Genomic DNA, 19161 nt, shown 5'->3' on the forward strand with positions numbered 1-19161 from the left:
AATATAGAAACTTTAACTTTTTAAAAATTTAAAAAGACAGTGAATAACCAGAATATATACAGCATTGTCTTAATATTTACAGTGAAAACATTTCATTCCCACCACAATAGTAAATAAATGTCAACTCAACTGTCTGTTCATGAGGTAAAGTATGGATTATGGAAGGGGAATGCTAACAGCAGCAGCTAACAGGAAGTTAGCAACAGGAAGTGATTGTGTGAGATATGTGGCCTCTTTATTCACTGACATGTAAAATGTGTCTTGTTTAAAATGCTAGGTAGATAATGCTAGGTCAGGTGATCAAGTGTCAAGCTTAAGGGAAACTTATCGCAGTTAAGTGCATTCTTGACCGTGGGGCATCGCTTTCTTAAAACACTAACACAATAAGTAATAAGTTGATGACGTCATGAGTGAGGTGAACTGTTGAATGAGGACACACAGACCATGCTAACGAAGAGTCGCGCTCCATCGCTGTTTTTGTCAAAAGTTCAAAAGAGGGGGTTTCCTTCTATCCTTCTATTAAAAAGAAGGTTAAATAAATCATGAGTCAAACACTGGCAAGAATAATTAAGGACTGAATATTTCCTTCCTCTTGCTAATGTTACATTTGCCCCTGAAGTTTCTGTGTACAAATGTGGTTGTGAATTTATTTACTTTCATTTTATAAGTGGCACAGGAGCAGTGTCATTTAATTCAAATGTTCTGTAAAGCCTCCATGGAAGGACAGGAAGAGTGGATGACGTCAATCAAAGGGTAACCACAATGAAATCAGTCAGTTACCTTGAATATAAATATGCGTACTTCTATGGATTTTATGGATTTCTATGCCTTCAAAATGTACGGGTAAATGGTTGAAAACATAGGAGAAGGCATTTTTTGGCTTCTCCCTTTCTAGCGGCCGTCACAGCAGAACACCTGCTGTCAAAGTGATCTACATGTTCAGATGTTCCCCAACTTCCCTTTCCACTAGGCCATGTGCTGCCCGACACGTTTGAGAAAGCGTAGCACACTCCTGCATATTCAAAACGCAGCCTCTTCACACACTTAAAGAAAGAAACAACATACATACGGTACTTTACATACGGTATAATCTGCTAAATATTTTTAAAAAGATACATCTAAGACATTTCTTGACAAATCTGTGTATTGTCTTTTTTGTTCCAAAAGGCATACAAAAGAAAAAAAAAAAGAAAATCAGTAAACATAACAGGCACATCGACAACAAGGTCACATGTAGGCGTCTGATGACCTTGAAGGAAGTAAGGCACATTTCTGCAGTTTACAAAGTATAATTTCTCATTATAGTGGATAGAAATGAAAGAGAATTCATAGCTACAGATATAAATATACAGTATATACATATATTTCCTTTGAACACAAGTACAAATGTACATGCATGTGTGTATATATACATACTTACATAGAACGCTCCCACCTTTAACAACCTGTATTGCAGTTAATGAGATGACAGGGTCACAAAATAAAAGACTTGTGACTTGACTGTGGTTCTGTCATGCGTTTAGTTTAAAGATAAACATAATATACGGATGTTTAAGGCATGTCTAAATCCTCCTCGACTTCATCCTCCTCCTCCTTCACAATGCGCCTGGTGTCACCTCGCTCTAAGGACACGCCCAAACTCTTCTGCAGGGCTGCGAGACTCGCCTGGCTAATGTAGTACCTAACGTTCTGGGATGGCAGCAGCTTCTGGAGCTCCTCCAGCTTTTTGTAGGCCTGGACAGGAACAAGAATAAAGACAGAAACTCATTGAGGTTTAGAAACCACCAACGTGTAGAATATCACTTCAAAATGACAATTACCAATTGGAAGTTGCCTTGTTGACAGTGGTGTTCCACCAGGAAACCAAACGCATCGCCAATCCTGACAGCGGGGTCTAACTCCGGCTCGTCCAGCAGAGCTTCACATATCTGCACAGCCTCGCCAGGATTCTCCGCGTACAACCTGCAAAAATGTCAGATTTCAAATGTTCACAGTCACTCGACTGAATCAGAGGACCGTGTGAACGAGCGACAGTCCTAACCTGCGTGCATGGACAAACTTCTTGATGAGGACGACCTTATGCTGCAGGTCAGCCAGTCGTACTTCATGCTGTCCGTGTGAGGAGTCCTTTGACTTTGACAGACACTTGGCAGCTTCGGTGAGAGCGTCTAACGCCTTTTCATAGTTCTGGTAATCGTCGATCTCCACCTGAACAAAGGAAACCAGGAAAAAAAGCTCTTTGTGATTCACTTAAGGCTCTTTTCCACTATGGTCCCGCCTCTGCACGGCACGGCACGGTTTAGAGTTAGGTTGGTTTTCCACTACACAAAAAGTACCTACTCAACGTGGGCGGAGTCATCACTGCAGTGACTTTGTTTTACACGCGACATAAACAAGTGACTAGTGACTTGTTAAGTAGTTGTTTTCAGTGTAACTGAATCACTAGAATCAGTTCATAAAAAAATATTTGTTCTGGTAATTGTTGGAGATTAACCCACGTTTTTAGGATCGTTAAGTCTTTTTAAACTGATCTACAGTTCGGCTTGATTCTTGTGTCGGACGTCTCTTCCTGTGACGGCACGCTGACCAATCAGTGACCGGCAGTCTGGCAACGTCACGCATAGTACCTACTCAGCACGCTTGGTACCTCGCCAGAGCAGGTACTAAAAATGCAAATACTTTCACCGCAAACTCCATTTTCTCTTAGATTTTAAATTATTGCAACAAAACTGACATAAAAACAAACATTTACCATATTACCATGTACCATACCATGTTAAATCACTATATATACTATCAAATGAGAGAGAGTTGGACACATTTTTCCATACCTGAGCACAGGCTTCATAGAAGCCAGCGAGCAGGTCCGGTGCCCTGCCTTTAGTGTAAAAACTAATGATAGTTTTCAAGATTTCTGGATCTTTACGCCAGTCCAGAGACTGCAGATAGTTGGCAGCCATGATGAAAAGCTCCTTCTGACGACAAACGTTGGCAAAGAAGATGATTTTCTCGGTGTCGCCCGACTTCAGGAGTGACCTCATGGCCTGTTAACACAAGAAAACCAGGGATTAGCATCCAGTATCATAAGAAAACAAATTCATTTTTTACTTTTGCATGACACCTCAGAGATTATCATTACCTTGGGCTTGTTGCCCGCCTGTGTGTACTTCTTGGTAGCCAGGTGGTAATTGCCCTGACGCATGCAGCAGTCAGCGATCCTCTCCAGCAGGTCCTTGCGGGCGTCTTCAGACAAATCCTTTGAATCGGTCACAGTCATTCTCTCGGCCAGCTCCTCTGTGATCGTCAGGTTCTGGGCCACGCACAGCTCCAGGGCTTGAGGGTACTGGGTACATGTGCATGGACAAATTAAATGAAAGGTTTAAGTACATGTATAGAGAGATACGTCACCATGTGAATGAGGTAACTATGTACCTTCTTCGCCGTGACCAGTAACTCCACAGCCTTCTCATACTTTGAATGTGTAACGAAGAAGTCTGAGCAGCGTTCCAGGAGAGCCGGGTCTGCTTTCTCGTTCAGATCCTCGGCGATCGACTGGAGTGCAGCAAACTGCTGTGTGGTGAAGGCCAACTCCAGAGCTTTGGACACATAACCAGCCTAAAGTGGAGAAATGAACACAAACACACATCTGTAACGTCTGTAACAAAGACACATCAGCAACTCTGTTCAGCTTTTAGATTTTATAAATGGCACAATAGCTCCCCCTGTGGTGTGATGTCACCAAAACCCACTCAGAGGTGACGCACCTTATGGTAGAGGGCGACGGCTCGGTCCATGTGCGTGCCCTTCTCTTCGTAGTAGCAGGCGGCCTCCATCATGTCCTCTGGGTTACTGAGCAGAGCCAGGTTCATCAGCTGGTCGTCCAGACCGTTCTCCTGCACACACACACACACACACACACACAATACAAGAAGATAGCAGACGCCAGTGAGACAGGGAGAGAGAGAGAGAGACAGAGAGACAGACAAACATAGAAAATCATGGTTTATAAGGAACTCAAGGTCAGATAATTAAAGAAGTTCATTGTGGTTTTAAACTTCTTTGAGGACAGAAAACAACAAGGACTTGGTTAAATGGAGAAACAGGTCACACATTTAATAGCAGTTATGAGTATTTGCACAGTGCATAAATATATACATATATGTACACACTGTAAAACAAATGGAAGCATTGCTATAATTATAATGAAGATAATAATTATCTCCTTAAGAATAGAAAAGCATGTGTTTCCGTGCCTTTTATTCCTTGCATGTTTTACTTTTGTATGTTTTTATGCATGGCAACAAACGCAGTATAGTATAAACATACTATACTGCGAGTATGAGTATAAACAGTTCGTTATCTGCTTTTTAAAAGACTGTAAATGTAAAAATCCATGGTGGATGTCACAAAATCAAATAAATAAATCAATCAAAAATACATACATAAAGACAAACTGTACAAGTTCTTTACCTTACAAAGCCGGATGGCATTGTTGTACGCCTGTGCTCGTGTGTAGAAGTGGACGGCCTGTTTAATATCATCATGACCCTCGTAGTTTCTGGCCAGGTGGTACGACGCCGCTCTGTCGCCCGTGTTATTAGCGATCTCAGACGCCTGCAAGAGAGATGAACCCACTTTCAAACGTGTAGATCTAACTAAACCATGTGTATGTCTGAGGCTTTCTTTCAGCCCTGTCATTAAAATGAACAAAAACAATATGTGATACAGTAATTATCATATTATAAAAGTTGAAATTCATCCCCTTATGTCCCACACACATTTTCTATTGATCTACTTTAAATATAAGATGCATTAGTATAATAGTGCTTCTCTAATTGCCATATCATTAGCATATAGCTGATAAATACAGTGTCGTCATGAGTCACCTTCTGGATGTTGCCCATGTAGCAGTGGACTCGGACCAGAGAGAGATAATCCTGAGCACATTCATAATAATGCAGCGCTGAGTCCATGTCGGACTGGCTCTCCAAATACTGGGCCCACCACTTGTAGATGCTCCTGGAGTGAAAACAGGAAACGCCATCATGTATGGATGCGACAAACATCCTACTTCAAATGCTTAAAAAAGCTTTTAGCCACTGAGGGAACGCGTCGCCTTACTTGTCTTTCATTTTGTTGACATAAACCTCCAGAGACGACACGTCTTCCTGGAGCATTCTGGGTACTTCAGCCCTGTGTGTGTCTGAATTCTCATAGCTGCAACAACAAGGTAGGACAGTAAGAGAGAGATTAGATTCCAAATGAATGGACTTTTATACATAAAGTGATTGTATCTTACTATGCAATAGCCAGACTCTTGTTGCCGATGGACTCCAGGTATTTGGCGTAACTGTAGTAGGTGGTGCGCAGGTGGATGCGGTCGTGGATTTCCGCCGTCTCTAGTGCTTTCTGCCACTGACCAGAGGCCTGGTAGAAACTGTTCAGAAGGTCGCAGCGGTGACAGGACTTGTACAACTTTTCAGCGTCTTCCTGTTGGACGACAGGCAAAGACGTGGAAAAGATATAAACACTTTACAGTAACATACAATACAAATACACCTCATAGTGTATCAGTGTAGTATCTCACCAGCATGCCGAGCTGAATGGCCAACATCGCCACTTGTGCTTCTGGCTCAGGCTCAGTCTCCGCCTCCCGCAGTGCTTTTGCTGCCCTGGCGTTTCCCATATTCCCGAGGCACACGTGTGCCACATCCAGTCGGCAGGTTTTCACACACATCCGGGCCATGTTTTCCCATACTGCTTTGCTACAGAAGAAAAAGAGGAAGAGTGTTAATGAGGGGCGCTGAAAAAGCACGTCGACGTTGAGAACAATGCACCGTTCTCAAACACGGGTCAGGATCTGTACCAAGGCTGTAGGAACAATGCCGTCCCTGTGGTCACTCCACGAAAAGCCCCGGTAGAAAGTATTGTTGCGGTGACAAATATGGACTCTCCTACCTCTTGATGAGCTTGATGGACTTGAAAGCTTCGTCCATGTCTCCGATGGTGAGGTAGAAGCTGAAGTTGAGCATGGCGTCGCGCGTGGCCTTCTCACAGTTCTCCAGGCCCACAAAGTCCCTGAGAGCTCTCCTGGACACCATGTGAGGGAACGACGCCGATCCTCCCTTCGGCGGCTGCGTCTGACGCTGAGGTGCTGCAACCTCTGGTTCCCGCTCACCAGGCTGAGCAGATCAGAGCATCGTCGTGTCAATCACGTATGGAAAATCATCACTCAGAGTCAGTAATAAATGAAGAATGTTCTGGAGGAGGGCTCGAAGCAATAAAACCAGCAAACACGGAGCAAAACGAGAAAAATCACAAACTAAATCTATTCATCATAGTTTCATAGCAGCACGAGGCACACAGAATCACGGCTGTCGAAAGTCGGGAGTCACGAATACTTAAGGTTTCTGGACTGAAGGGGACATGTACTTACTTCTGGGAGAAAGACACCAGCCCTCCAAAATAAAAGCTGGAGTGTATTAAACCAAACAGATCAATAAGAAGAGGAAAAGAGGGCAGAGAGTGTGTTTTTTGACACTGTGGCAAAGGTTTGTCTTCAAATTTCCACAAAGAACCACCTGCACAGACACCAAACCACACGCACGCACGACTCTGTCCGTCACGCTCACCTTGCAGCTGAAATAATAGTAGGGCACATCTAGAGCGAGGAAGGCCTGCAGGCCTGCGGGCTTGGGATAGCAGTCCTGAAGGAGCAGCCCATGCTCCTGTGTACAGAAGAGTGTCACCACAGACACGTCCACCTACACAAAACACAATGATGAGGCTCGAGTGAATCACAGGAGAAACGCCTCGTCGACTATTTCAAAGTTAAAACTCAAGTCGTTACCATATCCACAGAGCTGGACGATGTTGATTCAGAGCCGACTGGCACTGTTTCACACACAAACAGACGAGGTTCACTCTCATCCCAGTAATGGGACACGGGGCAGCGGCCGCTGAGCTCCGTCCCCTGGAACAGCTGCCTACAACACCGACCGGAGGGCATCGGAGGACAAGACATCCATGAGTGGGAAGAATATAAACACAAGAGAAGAAGAGAGGAGTGGGTGGAGACAAGAAGGACAGCGGCGAAGGTGAAAAGGTCAGAGTGAACAGGATGGACAGGATTAGAAATCAGCATAATCGAGGACTGTTGAAGATGGAGCTGCTGGGCGGGAGGACAAGAGGCTTCGTGGATGTTGTGGAGGAGGACATGAGGACAGTTGGTCGAACAGAAGAGGACGGAGATAAGACAAAAGAAGAAGAAGAAGAAGAAAAAGAAGAAGAAGAAGAAAAACCCCAGGTACCTTTCACTGTCTTCGAGATGTGACAGACCACTCGATGGTCTGCCAGTGAAGAAGTCAAAGTGCGTCACCGTGTCCATTTCTACGTCATAGAAGTACACTTTCTGGTCCGGTCGCCCATTAACCTGAGAATCATAGTCACATGAAAAGGAGCCTGAAAATAAGACAAACACTTCACTTGAAATATGAAGAGTTTTTATTCAGGAGAGAGAGTTCTGTTTCCTCTCACCTGAGAGATTAAGATGCTGACTTGGCTGCCGTTGGCGTTACACTTGACTGACCTCAGTGCACCCAGATTGGCAATCTGGTCCGCCAGATTCTTAGTGCTGCAGTGAGCTTTGGCATCTCTGTGAAAACACCAAAGAATGATCTGGTGCACTTTACGCTCATTATCCAACTGACGTCACAGTCATGTCACACCTGCGCGAGAGGTCAAAGACTCTGATGTGTGCCGTGTCTGTGCCGACCACCAGGTACGCCTGGCACACACTCAGCAGCACGGGGTTTCCCTCTGCCTTGGAGAAAGTCAACAGTTGCTTCACGGTGCCCTGAAGAAAACCAAAGAAAAGGAGAATCCACAGTTGACTGAATGCACTGAACGCCACAGTTGCAGAGAGGTCTCATGAACACGCAAACATGTCAGTGAATAAGAGTAAAGCAGACCTGTGGAGTGCGGATCTGTACCCGGTTAGGTTCAACAGTGTAGAGGTTCTCGTCGTGTGCAGCCACGACGTGAGAGTCACATGGAAACGATCCTGGGAAAATCAGCCAGAGAAAAGGACTGAGATTACAGGACACGATGCGTGAAGCGCTCTGTGGGTCCTCGTGTTGTGGGTCCTCGTGTTGTACCTGTGTGGCGCAGCGCTGTCCCTGAAAGCTCGTAGACGACGACCTGCTTGCCGCTCCACACCGTCACCGAGTCCTGTTGGTGTGAAACACACGAGCACAAACATGACGTCACACTGAGATGGACTCTACACGTTCCCCTTCATTCTTACCTTAGTCACACACACTCCCTTGATGTGTATGTCAGCCTGCAGAGCCAGGTGTGTGTCCGTGGTGAACTGACTGATGCTGAGCTGGGTCGGGGTGAGTTGCACCGCCGCCAGCTGCTGGCTGAAGTGCGCCGACATCACATGCTCGCACAGGATGAGCACCGTGTTTGAGTTGTTGGCGGCCAAGAGATTCAGGCTGGAGCCCCACTGCAAACGGAGGACTGCTGTTATACGACGCTGATTTATAAACGAGAAGAGCGGCGCGGGTCCAGACAGTACCTGTAACTGAGTGACGTTTCCCTGTATTTCTGTGGGCGTCTGTAGTTTCCACTGGACGCCGGTGTCTCCTCTGCTGCTGCTCGGCTGAGCCACCGTCCTCCACACAGCTATACGTCCACGGCTCGTGCCGGCTGACAGGACTTCTGAGGCCGGGACGTTAAAAACAATCACAATTTGAGGCTTGAATTTGAGGTATAAAAAGGTCCAGTGTGTAATATTAAGGAGGATTTATTGGCATGGTATGTTTGTATAAGTGTAGGATCACATAGTTTGGTTTTCGTCGTCTTTGAACGAGCCTTTTAATTTAGACGAGGGCGTTTTCACTCATTCCACCAGAGCAGGAAACAGAAAGAAAAAAGACGTCACTTATTCTTACACACTGAACCTTAAAGAATGTGATGAAGTAAACATATATACACATATATATATATAAACTCAGTTTGTAGTTACCTTTTCCTGCACAGTATGACACACAGTTGATCAGCTCTCCCTTCTCGAACCCCAGCGTTTCGTCCAGGGACAACACGTAGTTTTCATCTCGCTCCAGGTCCCACAGCCTTAAGAACCACAGGGACAGAACATGGTTTGGGTTTATCGAATTGTTTTTTTTTTTGTCTATGTTTGTTTGCATGTGTGTACAAACCGTACATTCAGTATATACTGTACCTGATGATGTGTTCGCCCGTCGCTGTGACGAGAAGACTGTGATCTGTCCACACGATGTCCACATTCTGTCCAGTCTTGCTGCTCAACTTCACCTGTCATGAAACAAGAGGGAATATTAAATATGAATGAGTGAAAGGCATTAATATCATAAATAAATACTATCAGGCTTTTTATATGTAACACCTCCAATGATAATCTGAATATTTGAGTATATTTATTTTGAAGCATCTGAAAAGAATTCAAAGAAGTTGCAGAGTCGATGATCTAAATATACCTTCATTAATTCCTGGGCTCCTCCCTCAGGTCTCAGGGTGTACTGCGATAGCGTCAGAGTGTCTGTGATCACAGCGAGCGCCTCTTTCTTATGGAGGTAGAACAGTTTCTTGATTGCACCCTCGACACTGAGAAGTGTGCTGGTCTTACAATGCTCATCCACACTGTGGACCGTACCTACAGAAAAGAATTAAAAGACAGGGTTTTATATATCTATAGTAGTGCTTTACATGCTTAAAGAAAACCTTAGAAAACTCTGACCGTCAATAGTGCTGACGTAAAACCCCAGTCCCTCTTGTGGGCCGATCTTGAGCGGCGCTCCCTTCCAGCTGAACATGTCCAGGGCATTTTCGTCTCCACTCACTGACAATCGCGCTAACATTGCTACATCACTGTAAAACAAAGAGTGAAATATAAGCTTAGAAGAGATGTGCTCAGAAAGAAGAATAGAATAGAATAGAATAGAATAGAATAGAATAGAATAGAATAGCTGACTACTTACACCCCAGGCGAGACAGGTCTGAAGATGCAGCAGGTTAAAGGTTTGTGGTATTCGTGCTTTACGAGATGGTTTCCTTGAAATCTTCCTCTGGCGTCGACCTTCCATACGGCCAGAGCTCCAGCCTGTCAATAGAAGAATGAGATTTAAATATTCAGAGTGCATCCCATTGATTTCACTCATGTCTATCAGACGTGTGTGGAGCTGATAGTCTTGGTCATTATTAGGTGAGGTCACCTGACAATGGTTTGTATCCAGCAGACATCTGGACGTGCCACTGTCTCACATACCTGATCCCCGGTCACTAAGCGGCTGCCAAAGCTGCTCCACTCCAGCAGTGTAATGCAGGCTGCGTGTACGCTCGGCAGCACGGTTTGATCTCCTGATGGGTGAGTCAGCAGCGTGACCTCTCCGTTCTCCCAGCCCAGCGCCAACACCGGCTTCGTGGGATGCCAGCGCAGCACCGTGGGCTGGTGTGGACGTTGGACGTGGCAGCTCTCCACATGTTCACCCTGCACGTGGACAACGTTTTCAAACCAACAATCACCACACACTGAATATACAGTATACACTGTACACACACCAGCCTCTTTATTAGCTGTACTCATGTAGTTCTTTCACATTCCCACGAGAAAATACTGGTCCATATTGACATAAGAGCATCACACAGCAGAAATGCTTGTGCGTGAAGTCCCTTAGACCAGGGATTCTCAATCCTGGTCCTGAGGACCCAGTGCCCTGCATGTGTTAGACGTTTCCCTGCTCCAACACATCTGGTGCAAATGGTTAGCTCATCGGCAAGCAACGCAGACGCCTGATAACATCCCATGTAGACCTGTATCTGGTGTGTTTGAGCAGGGACACTTTTAAAACCTCAGCACCAGGATTGAGAAACCCTTCCAGCAGGTTTGAATCACCCTGTGATTGGCTGACGGGGTTGAAGCATGATCCCTTTCTCTGTGTCACTGCACCTTCACAGGTGATTACCTGCTGCAGATAGAGGTCTACATTGCCTCCAGTAGTGGGGCTGCTTGAGGCCACAGCGAGGACAGGAAGAGCCGGGTGCCAGGTCAAGTGAGAGGGCACAGCACTGCTTTCAGGAGCCTCAATGCGGTGGTCAAAATACACCGCCATGTCCTCGGTGCTGCTCTCTAAATGTAAAAGAGAATCAGACGTGGTTGTTATTATTAGTCCTTCATTTCACGTTTCTTTCTTTTGCCGAGTTGTAGCGGACTGAGCAACTACTCGTTAATAACTAGCTAGTTATCTCTGGGTTGAACCGTTTAAATGAAACCGCTAACTCGAACACTAAAGCCGTGTTTAGTCATCACTGGACCGATGCTTAGCTTTAGCCGCTAACGTTAGCTGCGCTAGCCCAAAGTTAGCATTCAGTGTTAACCCGTAGAACCGCAGTAAAAGGTTGGCGGTTTCGTTGTATTTACACTCACATCACCGTCGTCTCCTTCACTCGAAGGCCGAGTTGAGTTTTCAGAAACCAGAAACGGTTTAAAACACCGACCGTAACTTACAGTGTGGCCATGTAACCAACACCGTAAGCGTAAAGCGTCTCTTTTAGTTGCCCCTGACAACCTCTACGACTGGACAGGAAGAGGGATTACGGAAAACAACGAGCACATGCCGAGTTGTGTCGAAACTCCTGTTGGAAACAAGGTCGAAAACATCTTTTAACTGAAAATAACATTCATTTGGTTAATTAAACAATTGCAAAAAATATACACTTTGATTCAACAGATACACAATTACACAATTGTTGTACAAAGTTTGTACAGGGTGCAGATAATTGTTTTCCAACAATTTTGAAGCAGATTAAATCTAATTCTTAATTAATATTTTATACAAGCCGTTCAGTGAAAGTGAAACGTGTGTTTTATCTATAACTAGGTCATTTAAATCCTCACCTAGATCATTCCTACTTAAAAAAAGAAAGTATAAACAAATGCCCATTTCAAAATGTTTCCGTGCTTGGGAACACACAGATGAGCACATTTATTTCACAAGAGGAAGCGGTGCTAGTAGTAGTATTTCTGTTATTTCTGGATGCACGTGAACATTCTCAGGATGTCCTTTGCAAACAAACAGAGGGAGAGTTGTGTCAGTACAGGAAAGAGGACAAACGGATATCCTCAATATGTACCATTTTATTTGTGGCATAAAACAGCAACCTATTATCCATTGATTCAATATTTTAGATGACACAGATGATCTGTGCCCTGAGCTTAAAGAACACCTTCAGCGCTTCCTCCTGCAAGTATTATTTCCGTCGGGGCCCCCGAACTCGACTTCTCCGGCTCTGTGAGGTCCCGTGCAGATGTGGGGTAAGGTAAACCTCCACTAGCATCACAGACACGACAGTGTTTCATTGTTTATTCTTGACGTTGTGATCACGATTCCGGACCAAGTGCTTGTGGATCTTGGAGCTGTTTTTTGAGGCTTTTGTCGAGCAGCACCAGACTCTGCACGGCCAGACTGCGGCAGTCGGCATCGGGGTCTCCTTCAGCAACATCTGTGAATCCAAACAACACAAAAACACAAAAACACCTTAGTCGTGGCCTTTTCCATGCACAACCCTCCGTGTCACTTGTTGCCACTTGAGGTCACGCTTATTCTCAGAGGGGGAAAAAAAAAAAATTCAGCTGACGATGAGCCAATCACGTCACGGATGGTCCATGTAGGACAGGACATCCTGGTTCGTCGTCTTCTTCCCAGAAATGTCGAGTCCAGCTGTGTGTTTGTGTGTGTGGATATGAGTAAGTCAGGGAACATCCTGACCTGATGCAGGTGTGAGTTCCATTTACAAGAATCCTGCCTTTTAGCCTCCATCTATTATTAGTAGCATATACATTTACGTTTTGTTTTATCCATGTACAAATTCTCAAAATTAAACACTCACGTTTGAAATTGTCATCCTGAAATAAGTGTGTGCTAAACAAGCGCTCTTAAAGCTGCAGTGTGCAACTTTTAGTGTTTTCTTCTGCTGCTGTTTGGTCTTTGGGAACTGAAACAATAAAATTACACTGGACAATACGTTTTTTGTACTTTTGTATCTTGAGCAGTAACTTTTCGTGGGTTTCCATTTAGACTCCAGTTTGCTGCTGTTACTCTTTTCGCCTTTTCTTTAAATCATTATTTGCAGCGTGGGAATGTTGCTCCAGACACGAGATCTAGACATCGTTACACTGACACAAACAGAGAGAATCATGTGGAGCTGGTAGACGTGAAGTCATTTGACACTGAGTTGACTTTAACACACATTTGTTTGTGTTTAAAAGTTACACACTACCATGTAAACTTTGAAAGTACAGACTCATGGGCAGCAGTGGACTCTTACTCATGTTCCTGAAGAAAACAACAGATTTCTCATGTCATTTTTTTACCTGCCAGCCAAGTTCTGGTCTCAAATAACTGATCACTGAGGTCCGTCAGCAGGTTCTGACTGGGCATGCTCAGAAACACAGAGCAGACAGCGAAGAGGACGCCTCGTCTCACCATCCTTTAAGAACAGACCAATAAAAAAAAGTTACAGCTCAGACTGAAATAAGAAAACAAAACATTTCAACTCCACTGTTATTTCTTTGACTGTGCTGATTTTACATGAAAAGCACCAGGTAAGATCTGGTCTACAGACGTGTGTTATATACTCACTGGTCAGTGTGATAACGCACAGCCCACACAAAGTCAAGCAACGCACGACCCATCTGTGCAGCTATCTGAATAAGAAGAAAGTACACAGGGTTAACAACTGCAATAACATGTTATTACGTTTTTTAGCTTAAGTTAAATTGCTTTCAAATTTCCCCTTAACTGCCAACTGGACTCCAATGAGAGAAGTTAAGTTGCCCTTAAGTTTAATTGGATTCCAATGAGATTTTTCTTTTTTTAAAGTAAAATGGCCTTTAGTTTCCCCTTAACTGCCGGCTGGACTCCAATGAGAGATTATTTTTAAAGTTAAGTTGCCCTTAAGTTTCCCCTTAACTGCCGGCTGGATTTGGACTCCAACCTGAATATACTTAAATCATACTTTGTACAGAAAACAATTAAAACTCGCTATTTTAAATCACTTTGACAATAGCTGATGTGTGTGCAGACAAAACCGTCTGACGACTCATTCCTGAAATAGTTCCACACTAATAATATTAGTATCAAGCTCTATATTTAGGTCATTCGATGAGGTCATCAAAGCGTGGACAATTACTGGTGCATTGACTGCCAAATGCATGAAGAGGCCCAGGGTGTGGATCATCCTTCCCAGAACCAAGTGGTCACCGCCCAGCAGGTCAAACGTCATTTGAGGCCTAGCAGGAAACAATGACATTTGATGAAATAACACAAATGTTTACATGTTTGGAGTTGGCAGAGAGGAATACACATACTTGTCATAATTCCTGAGCAGCAGAAAAAAGAAGTGTCCCGCGACAGGTGCGAAGCGGTTGGGGGCGGCTTTAGCTGAAGGTTGAGTGCTGCCCTTTTGAAAGATATAGGAACATGTAAAGGTTCAGGTTTAATCAGAGTTTACTCAAACACTGAAATGCGAGTCCTCTTTCAGTACCTTACTGCGGCGTTTGGTCTTGCTTTGAATCCTTTTGTCCACCACTTCTCGCCAGTGGAGAGGGTTGTCACCAGTCATCAAATCCGCGCTGTCGGCCGTGCACACGGGTGAATCTCTCCTTTCAGCGAGTGGCTTAGAAAGTTCCTGAGCTGCCAGAGCAAGGACCTAATGAACCAGAAAGGAATTGAATGAGATCAAAACAATCACAGACACGATCAAAGGAAAGGAAGCTGTTATTTTTACCTCCAACATATCCAGCCGCTGGCGAAGACTGTAGTTCAGGGAATAAAACTCTGTCGTCAAATACTGAGTCACCTTTCATCAAGTATGACGAGATAAAGAAAGAACGAATGTGTGATTAGAAACTGAGATGAAAGCATTATGGGTAAACAGTGCAGGAAGTCGAGTGTGTGGTCATACAGGGACGCAGTCACTGGCAGTGAGAGCCACCATAGTCGCCTGTCTGAGACTCAGGAAGCCTGTTATGTTGTATTTATCCTCCATGTGAAGCAGGACTTTGGTGAGCTGGACACTGATCTGAAAATGGCACGATAAATAAATGTGTAATACCGTCTGGAAGAAACGCTGCATTGACAGTAGCGTCAGAAATGTTTCACACCTCTCTGGTCGCAAAGACGTTTTTCCTCACAAGACTCTCTGCCACCTTCAAACTGAGCTCCACACGCACCGAGTCTTCAGACGACATCAGAGCTGGACAAGTCGACAGAGAAGAAGTTCAAACAGCTGCAAAAATGATCGTTTTGAGTCAAAGACGTTAGATCTGTGAAGCCGTACTTTCCAGACAGTCGCGAAGGTAGCAAGGCGGGGATGCTTGATTCATCTCTCCATCTCCAGACATATCATACGGAGTCAGCTCATCGTCACTGGATCAAAAATAATGTTAAGTTATCCATTCATCACACATAAAAATTAAAAAATACTTCTGCAGAACTCACCTATCCAGCTCAGAGTCTGGATCGTTTTGTGGCGACTGAGGTTCCGCTTTACACTGAGATGATTTATTCTGAGTCCTTTGAGGAGAATCAACTCTGCAAATGACAGAATCCATGAAATATAAAAACAATACCAACAGATACAGGGACGAGAATGTGTTTTTTAGTCTTAACACCCACTCCTTCACAGGCCCAGGTTCCGGTTCGTCACTGCTGTCGGCAGGAGTCATGACGGCAAGCAGCTCTCGAGTTTCCTCATCGTGATCATACTACACACAATACAAAGTCCGGTATTATAACAATAATAATAATAATAATGATCATTTACGTCATGAATCCAGTGTTGGAAAGCCAGCTGGGCTGATGAGGCCAAAGTCTGTACCTCAAACTTGAGCTTGGTTCCATTGATATTCATCCGGGTACTCAGGCACTCTCCCACAACCATGCCCACACGCCTTATTTGCACCACGTTGCTGTCCAGGTGACTCTGCATGCCACCGAGCATACACTGAAGCAACTCTGAGAAAAACACAACAATAATGTAGAAAGACACTCATTTCATTTACAGTATGGTTTTACACCACTTTCCTAAAACCATACTACTGAAAACCCAATAACATAGCTGCCAGAATCATACCTGAGCGTAGACCCTGAAGCTCAGAGTCACTCAGCAGACTCACACTCAACAATAAGGCCTTGCTAACATACAGCTGTTGCTCCAGAGGCGTGTGCTTCACTGCGCTGGGATTAGCCCAGGCCTGGGACACGGAGCGCAGCACCTTAAAAAACAACAAACGCAACAGAAAACATGTAAAATATTAAAATATTATAATATTTATATCAGGTTCTTGAACAGACCAAGAACTCACCTGCATGAGCAGCGGCCTCCGCTCTCTGTCTGCTGCCAGGTAACCCAGAATAATTCTTAAGACTTGAGTCTGAGGGACAAAACAAACACTTGACTGTATTCACAAGCTGCACATCTGATTTCCTGCACGTCATGTCTTACCTTATATTTATACTGTAGTAGGAGCAGTTTATGAGTGATGACAAACTGGGCCTTCTTATTTGTTAACACCAAATTTCCGATAATCCGTCCCAGAGCATCAGGCCTGAAAACCCCCCACAGAGGACACTTGAATCACAACAGGCGGTCGAGCCGACAGCTGGAGGTCAGACAACCTGCTGTGAAAGGTCTACAGACACCTTACCCACTGACAGCCTGCACCAGTCCAGTGAGCACGCTCTCCATCCAACGCTGCGGAACGTTCCCCAGCATCTTCCAGCAAACCCTCTGCCACACCATGTCTGAGCGCGTGCAGGCAGACAGCTGAGGAGCCAGAACTGCCAAGACCACATCTGAGAGGGTAAAAAGAAAAAAGGATTCTCTGCCACTGACACACACAAAAAAAAACGGTGTTCCCTTTCAATTCCTAGAGAGAACTAGTGAAAGAAAAACAGCAATTAATATTAACCCTCTTAAATCTCTTAAATCTAATAATTTAGATAAAAACATAATACACGTTTGCATTGATTGATTATCAAAAATAGCTGTTGATTATCTTTCAGAATAACACACTGTATAAATATCATTTGACTGAAAAACATGATACAGAAAAAAGCAAATTTAAATTAACATTTGTAGAAACATAATAAATAAACTTACCACTGTGTCCATGGATGCACACTTTTCCGAGTATCTGAGCCACAAAAATTGAGGAGCAGTCTGTGCCATCTATCACCAAACAAACAAATAGATTTATCACAGTTTACCCTGACACATAATCCTGTCATTATTGCTTGGAGTTTATCAGATGTTTCCTCACTCTTGAGGGCCAGACAGGTTCTCTCCAGAGCAGTGAGCATCTCTGTGGCAAGTAACCGATAGTACTGCTGAGGAAGAAAGAGGGGCTTGTTCTTGAGACGTAATCTGTTGGCTGTGAGGTCCGGCAGCGCCACTATACGCCCCAGTAGAGTCTCGCGGAGCTGGGGGGAGTCAGAGGGAGCCGTCGCCAAACAGTGTGACCATAGCAGGTCAGCAAGGCGGCCACTCTGAAGGAACTTCTCTGTGATGCTGATTAGGTGGTCCAGATTCACGCTGGGTCTGCAAAGAAGAGACGATCACAGTAAACAACTGGTATACAAAATGATTTGAAAAAAACAACAACAAAACACTGCATCCTTCTTCCAATAGCAGCACCCACCTTAGCGCTCCTATTCCCTCCATTAACACAAGCAGAGCCTGCTCTGGAGGGCCACAGAGGAACAAGCGGTCCCATAACTCTGTGTTCTGTGCTGCTCTCAGGCTGTGCAGCCAATCTGCCTGGACGTTACTGACCAAGAAGTGAAGAGTGCGAGTGTAGTGAGCTCTCCTGAACTCGTCCCGCTGAGCTGAAGTGGTTGTGCTCACCGGTCCATCGTCCAAGTATGAGTTGAGTGTTTGAAGAGCAGCAGTAATGTCTTTGTCATCTGTGGATGTGGTGAGTGTCCGAAAACACTGGGAGACCATTAGACGGACCTCAGTGTTAGGAGTGAGGGACTCCATCTTGAAGAAGCGCGGGCTTTATCTCCTAAAAAAAACACAAACAGCAGACAGAACAATCTGAGAGTTTAAAAACAATGTGTTATTGTTAAAAAACATTACATTCACCATGCTTATAGCTACACTGAAGCTGAACTAAACGGCTTTTTACCAAGACCAGAGATGCACTAAACGCACCAAAAACACGAAGAAACAAAATAGAAGAAGAAGAATGTAAAGTACATCTAGAATAGCTGAAAACAAAGTAAATAAAACCCAGTTTAATGTAGATGCTAATTTTCATCAACGAAACGTTCACACATGACCACACACACCGCTACTGGAATTAGCTTAAACTATTCTCCTGTCAAAAGTGAAACGCACAAACCTTTCAAGGATGAAATCATGGATGTATGAAAGCATCATATATGTTTTATAAGTTATTATAATACATATATGAATGATATTCGCATTCACGTTGAATTAGCTACCGCTGTGTCGACACATGTCCTCCGTCAAAATACGTCCGTGGTGAGTAACGATGGGACGTTATGGTTCCGGGCACATTCGATCCGGCTGTGGTATTCTATAATTTCCGCTATAAAAAAAAGAGTCAAACAATACAGTCTAGTTTTACAATAAGATGAAAAATAATCGTTGAATACCGAGGTGTAAAGTTTAGGTAGGTTAATCGACAAACACTCACTTAGGGACCATCAACATTCCCCGGTTTACAAACGTGACACATTTGAAGGTTTTTACGGTAACGCCTCCGATCCAATGCGTCAAACAGATTTGTAAGGACATCGACATCCGTTTTTCAAAATAAAAACACTGCGCGCACCATTCTATTACAGTCCGCGTTTGAAAGCACATTTATGAATGAGAAAATTGTGAAGATCCTCGCAGTTATGTTTCAGAGACCATATAACTAGACCTTCAAAGATGCGCTTTCGAACGTGTACTTAGAAGGACAGCGTTTAATGTTTTATCTTGTAAACCGGATGTTAATGTCCTTACAAATCGGCCTGAGTCAGCGGATCACAGGCTCTTTATTTTTCTTTTACCGTAAAGGCCGTTGTAAGGAGGACGTTAAAAATT

The 19161-nt window shown here is 44.2% G+C and overlaps 2 protein-coding genes across 3 annotated transcripts; both read right to left on the reverse strand.

The window, feature by feature from the left end:
- Positions 1 to 216: 216 nt before the first annotated feature.
- Positions 217 to 12062, reverse strand: ift140 (intraflagellar transport 140 homolog (Chlamydomonas)). Its single transcript, XM_044013739.1, has 30 exons — positions 11468 to 12062; positions 11007 to 11170; positions 10310 to 10531; positions 10023 to 10144; positions 9782 to 9912; positions 9522 to 9697; positions 9248 to 9339; positions 9032 to 9138; positions 8582 to 8724; positions 8306 to 8509; positions 8157 to 8229; positions 7971 to 8062; positions 7728 to 7855; positions 7537 to 7654; positions 7311 to 7432; positions 6851 to 6986; positions 6633 to 6764; positions 5959 to 6182; positions 5588 to 5765; positions 5300 to 5490; positions 5122 to 5217; positions 4887 to 5019; positions 4471 to 4614; positions 3765 to 3893; positions 3433 to 3615; positions 3140 to 3343; positions 2832 to 3044; positions 2042 to 2208; positions 1821 to 1962; positions 217 to 1734 (listed from the first exon to the last, which is right to left on the reverse strand). The coding sequence occupies exons 2-30, from the start codon at positions 11151 to 11153 to the stop codon at positions 1552 to 1554; spliced, it is 4332 nt and encodes a 1443-aa protein (XP_043869674.1). The 5' UTR covers positions 11154 to 11170; positions 11468 to 12062; the 3' UTR covers positions 217 to 1551.
- Positions 12063 to 12158: 96 nt separating this feature from the next.
- Positions 12159 to 18639, reverse strand: telo2 (TEL2, telomere maintenance 2, homolog (S. cerevisiae)). 2 transcript variants are annotated; one of them, XM_044013740.1, is made up of 21 exons: positions 18449 to 18636; positions 17744 to 18109; positions 17366 to 17643; positions 17206 to 17274; positions 16751 to 16898; positions 16549 to 16651; positions 16409 to 16477; positions 16177 to 16318; positions 15922 to 16058; positions 15720 to 15808; positions 15543 to 15635; positions 15382 to 15470; positions 15206 to 15297; positions 15007 to 15123; positions 14830 to 14901; positions 14587 to 14751; positions 14411 to 14502; positions 14233 to 14332; positions 13683 to 13747; positions 13415 to 13530; positions 12159 to 12543 (listed from the first exon to the last, which is right to left on the reverse strand). In XM_044013740.1, the coding sequence occupies exons 2-21, from the start codon at positions 18082 to 18084 to the stop codon at positions 12422 to 12424; spliced, it is 2499 nt and encodes an 832-aa protein (XP_043869675.1). In that variant the 5' UTR covers positions 18085 to 18109; positions 18449 to 18636; the 3' UTR covers positions 12159 to 12421. The 2 variants fall into 2 exon arrangements, 1 of the variants encoding a protein (XP_043869675.1); XR_006358240.1 differs by lacking the exons at positions 12159 to 12543; positions 13415 to 13530; positions 13683 to 13747 and having other exon boundaries at positions 14265 to 14332; positions 14411 to 14497; positions 18449 to 18639.
- Positions 18640 to 19161: the final 522 nt, after the last annotated feature.

This window comes from Solea senegalensis, linkage group LG18 (genome assembly GCF_019176455.1).
Source record: "Solea senegalensis isolate Sse05_10M linkage group LG18, IFAPA_SoseM_1, whole genome shotgun sequence".
Lineage (NCBI taxonomy): Eukaryota > Metazoa > Chordata > Actinopteri > Pleuronectiformes > Soleidae > Solea > Solea senegalensis.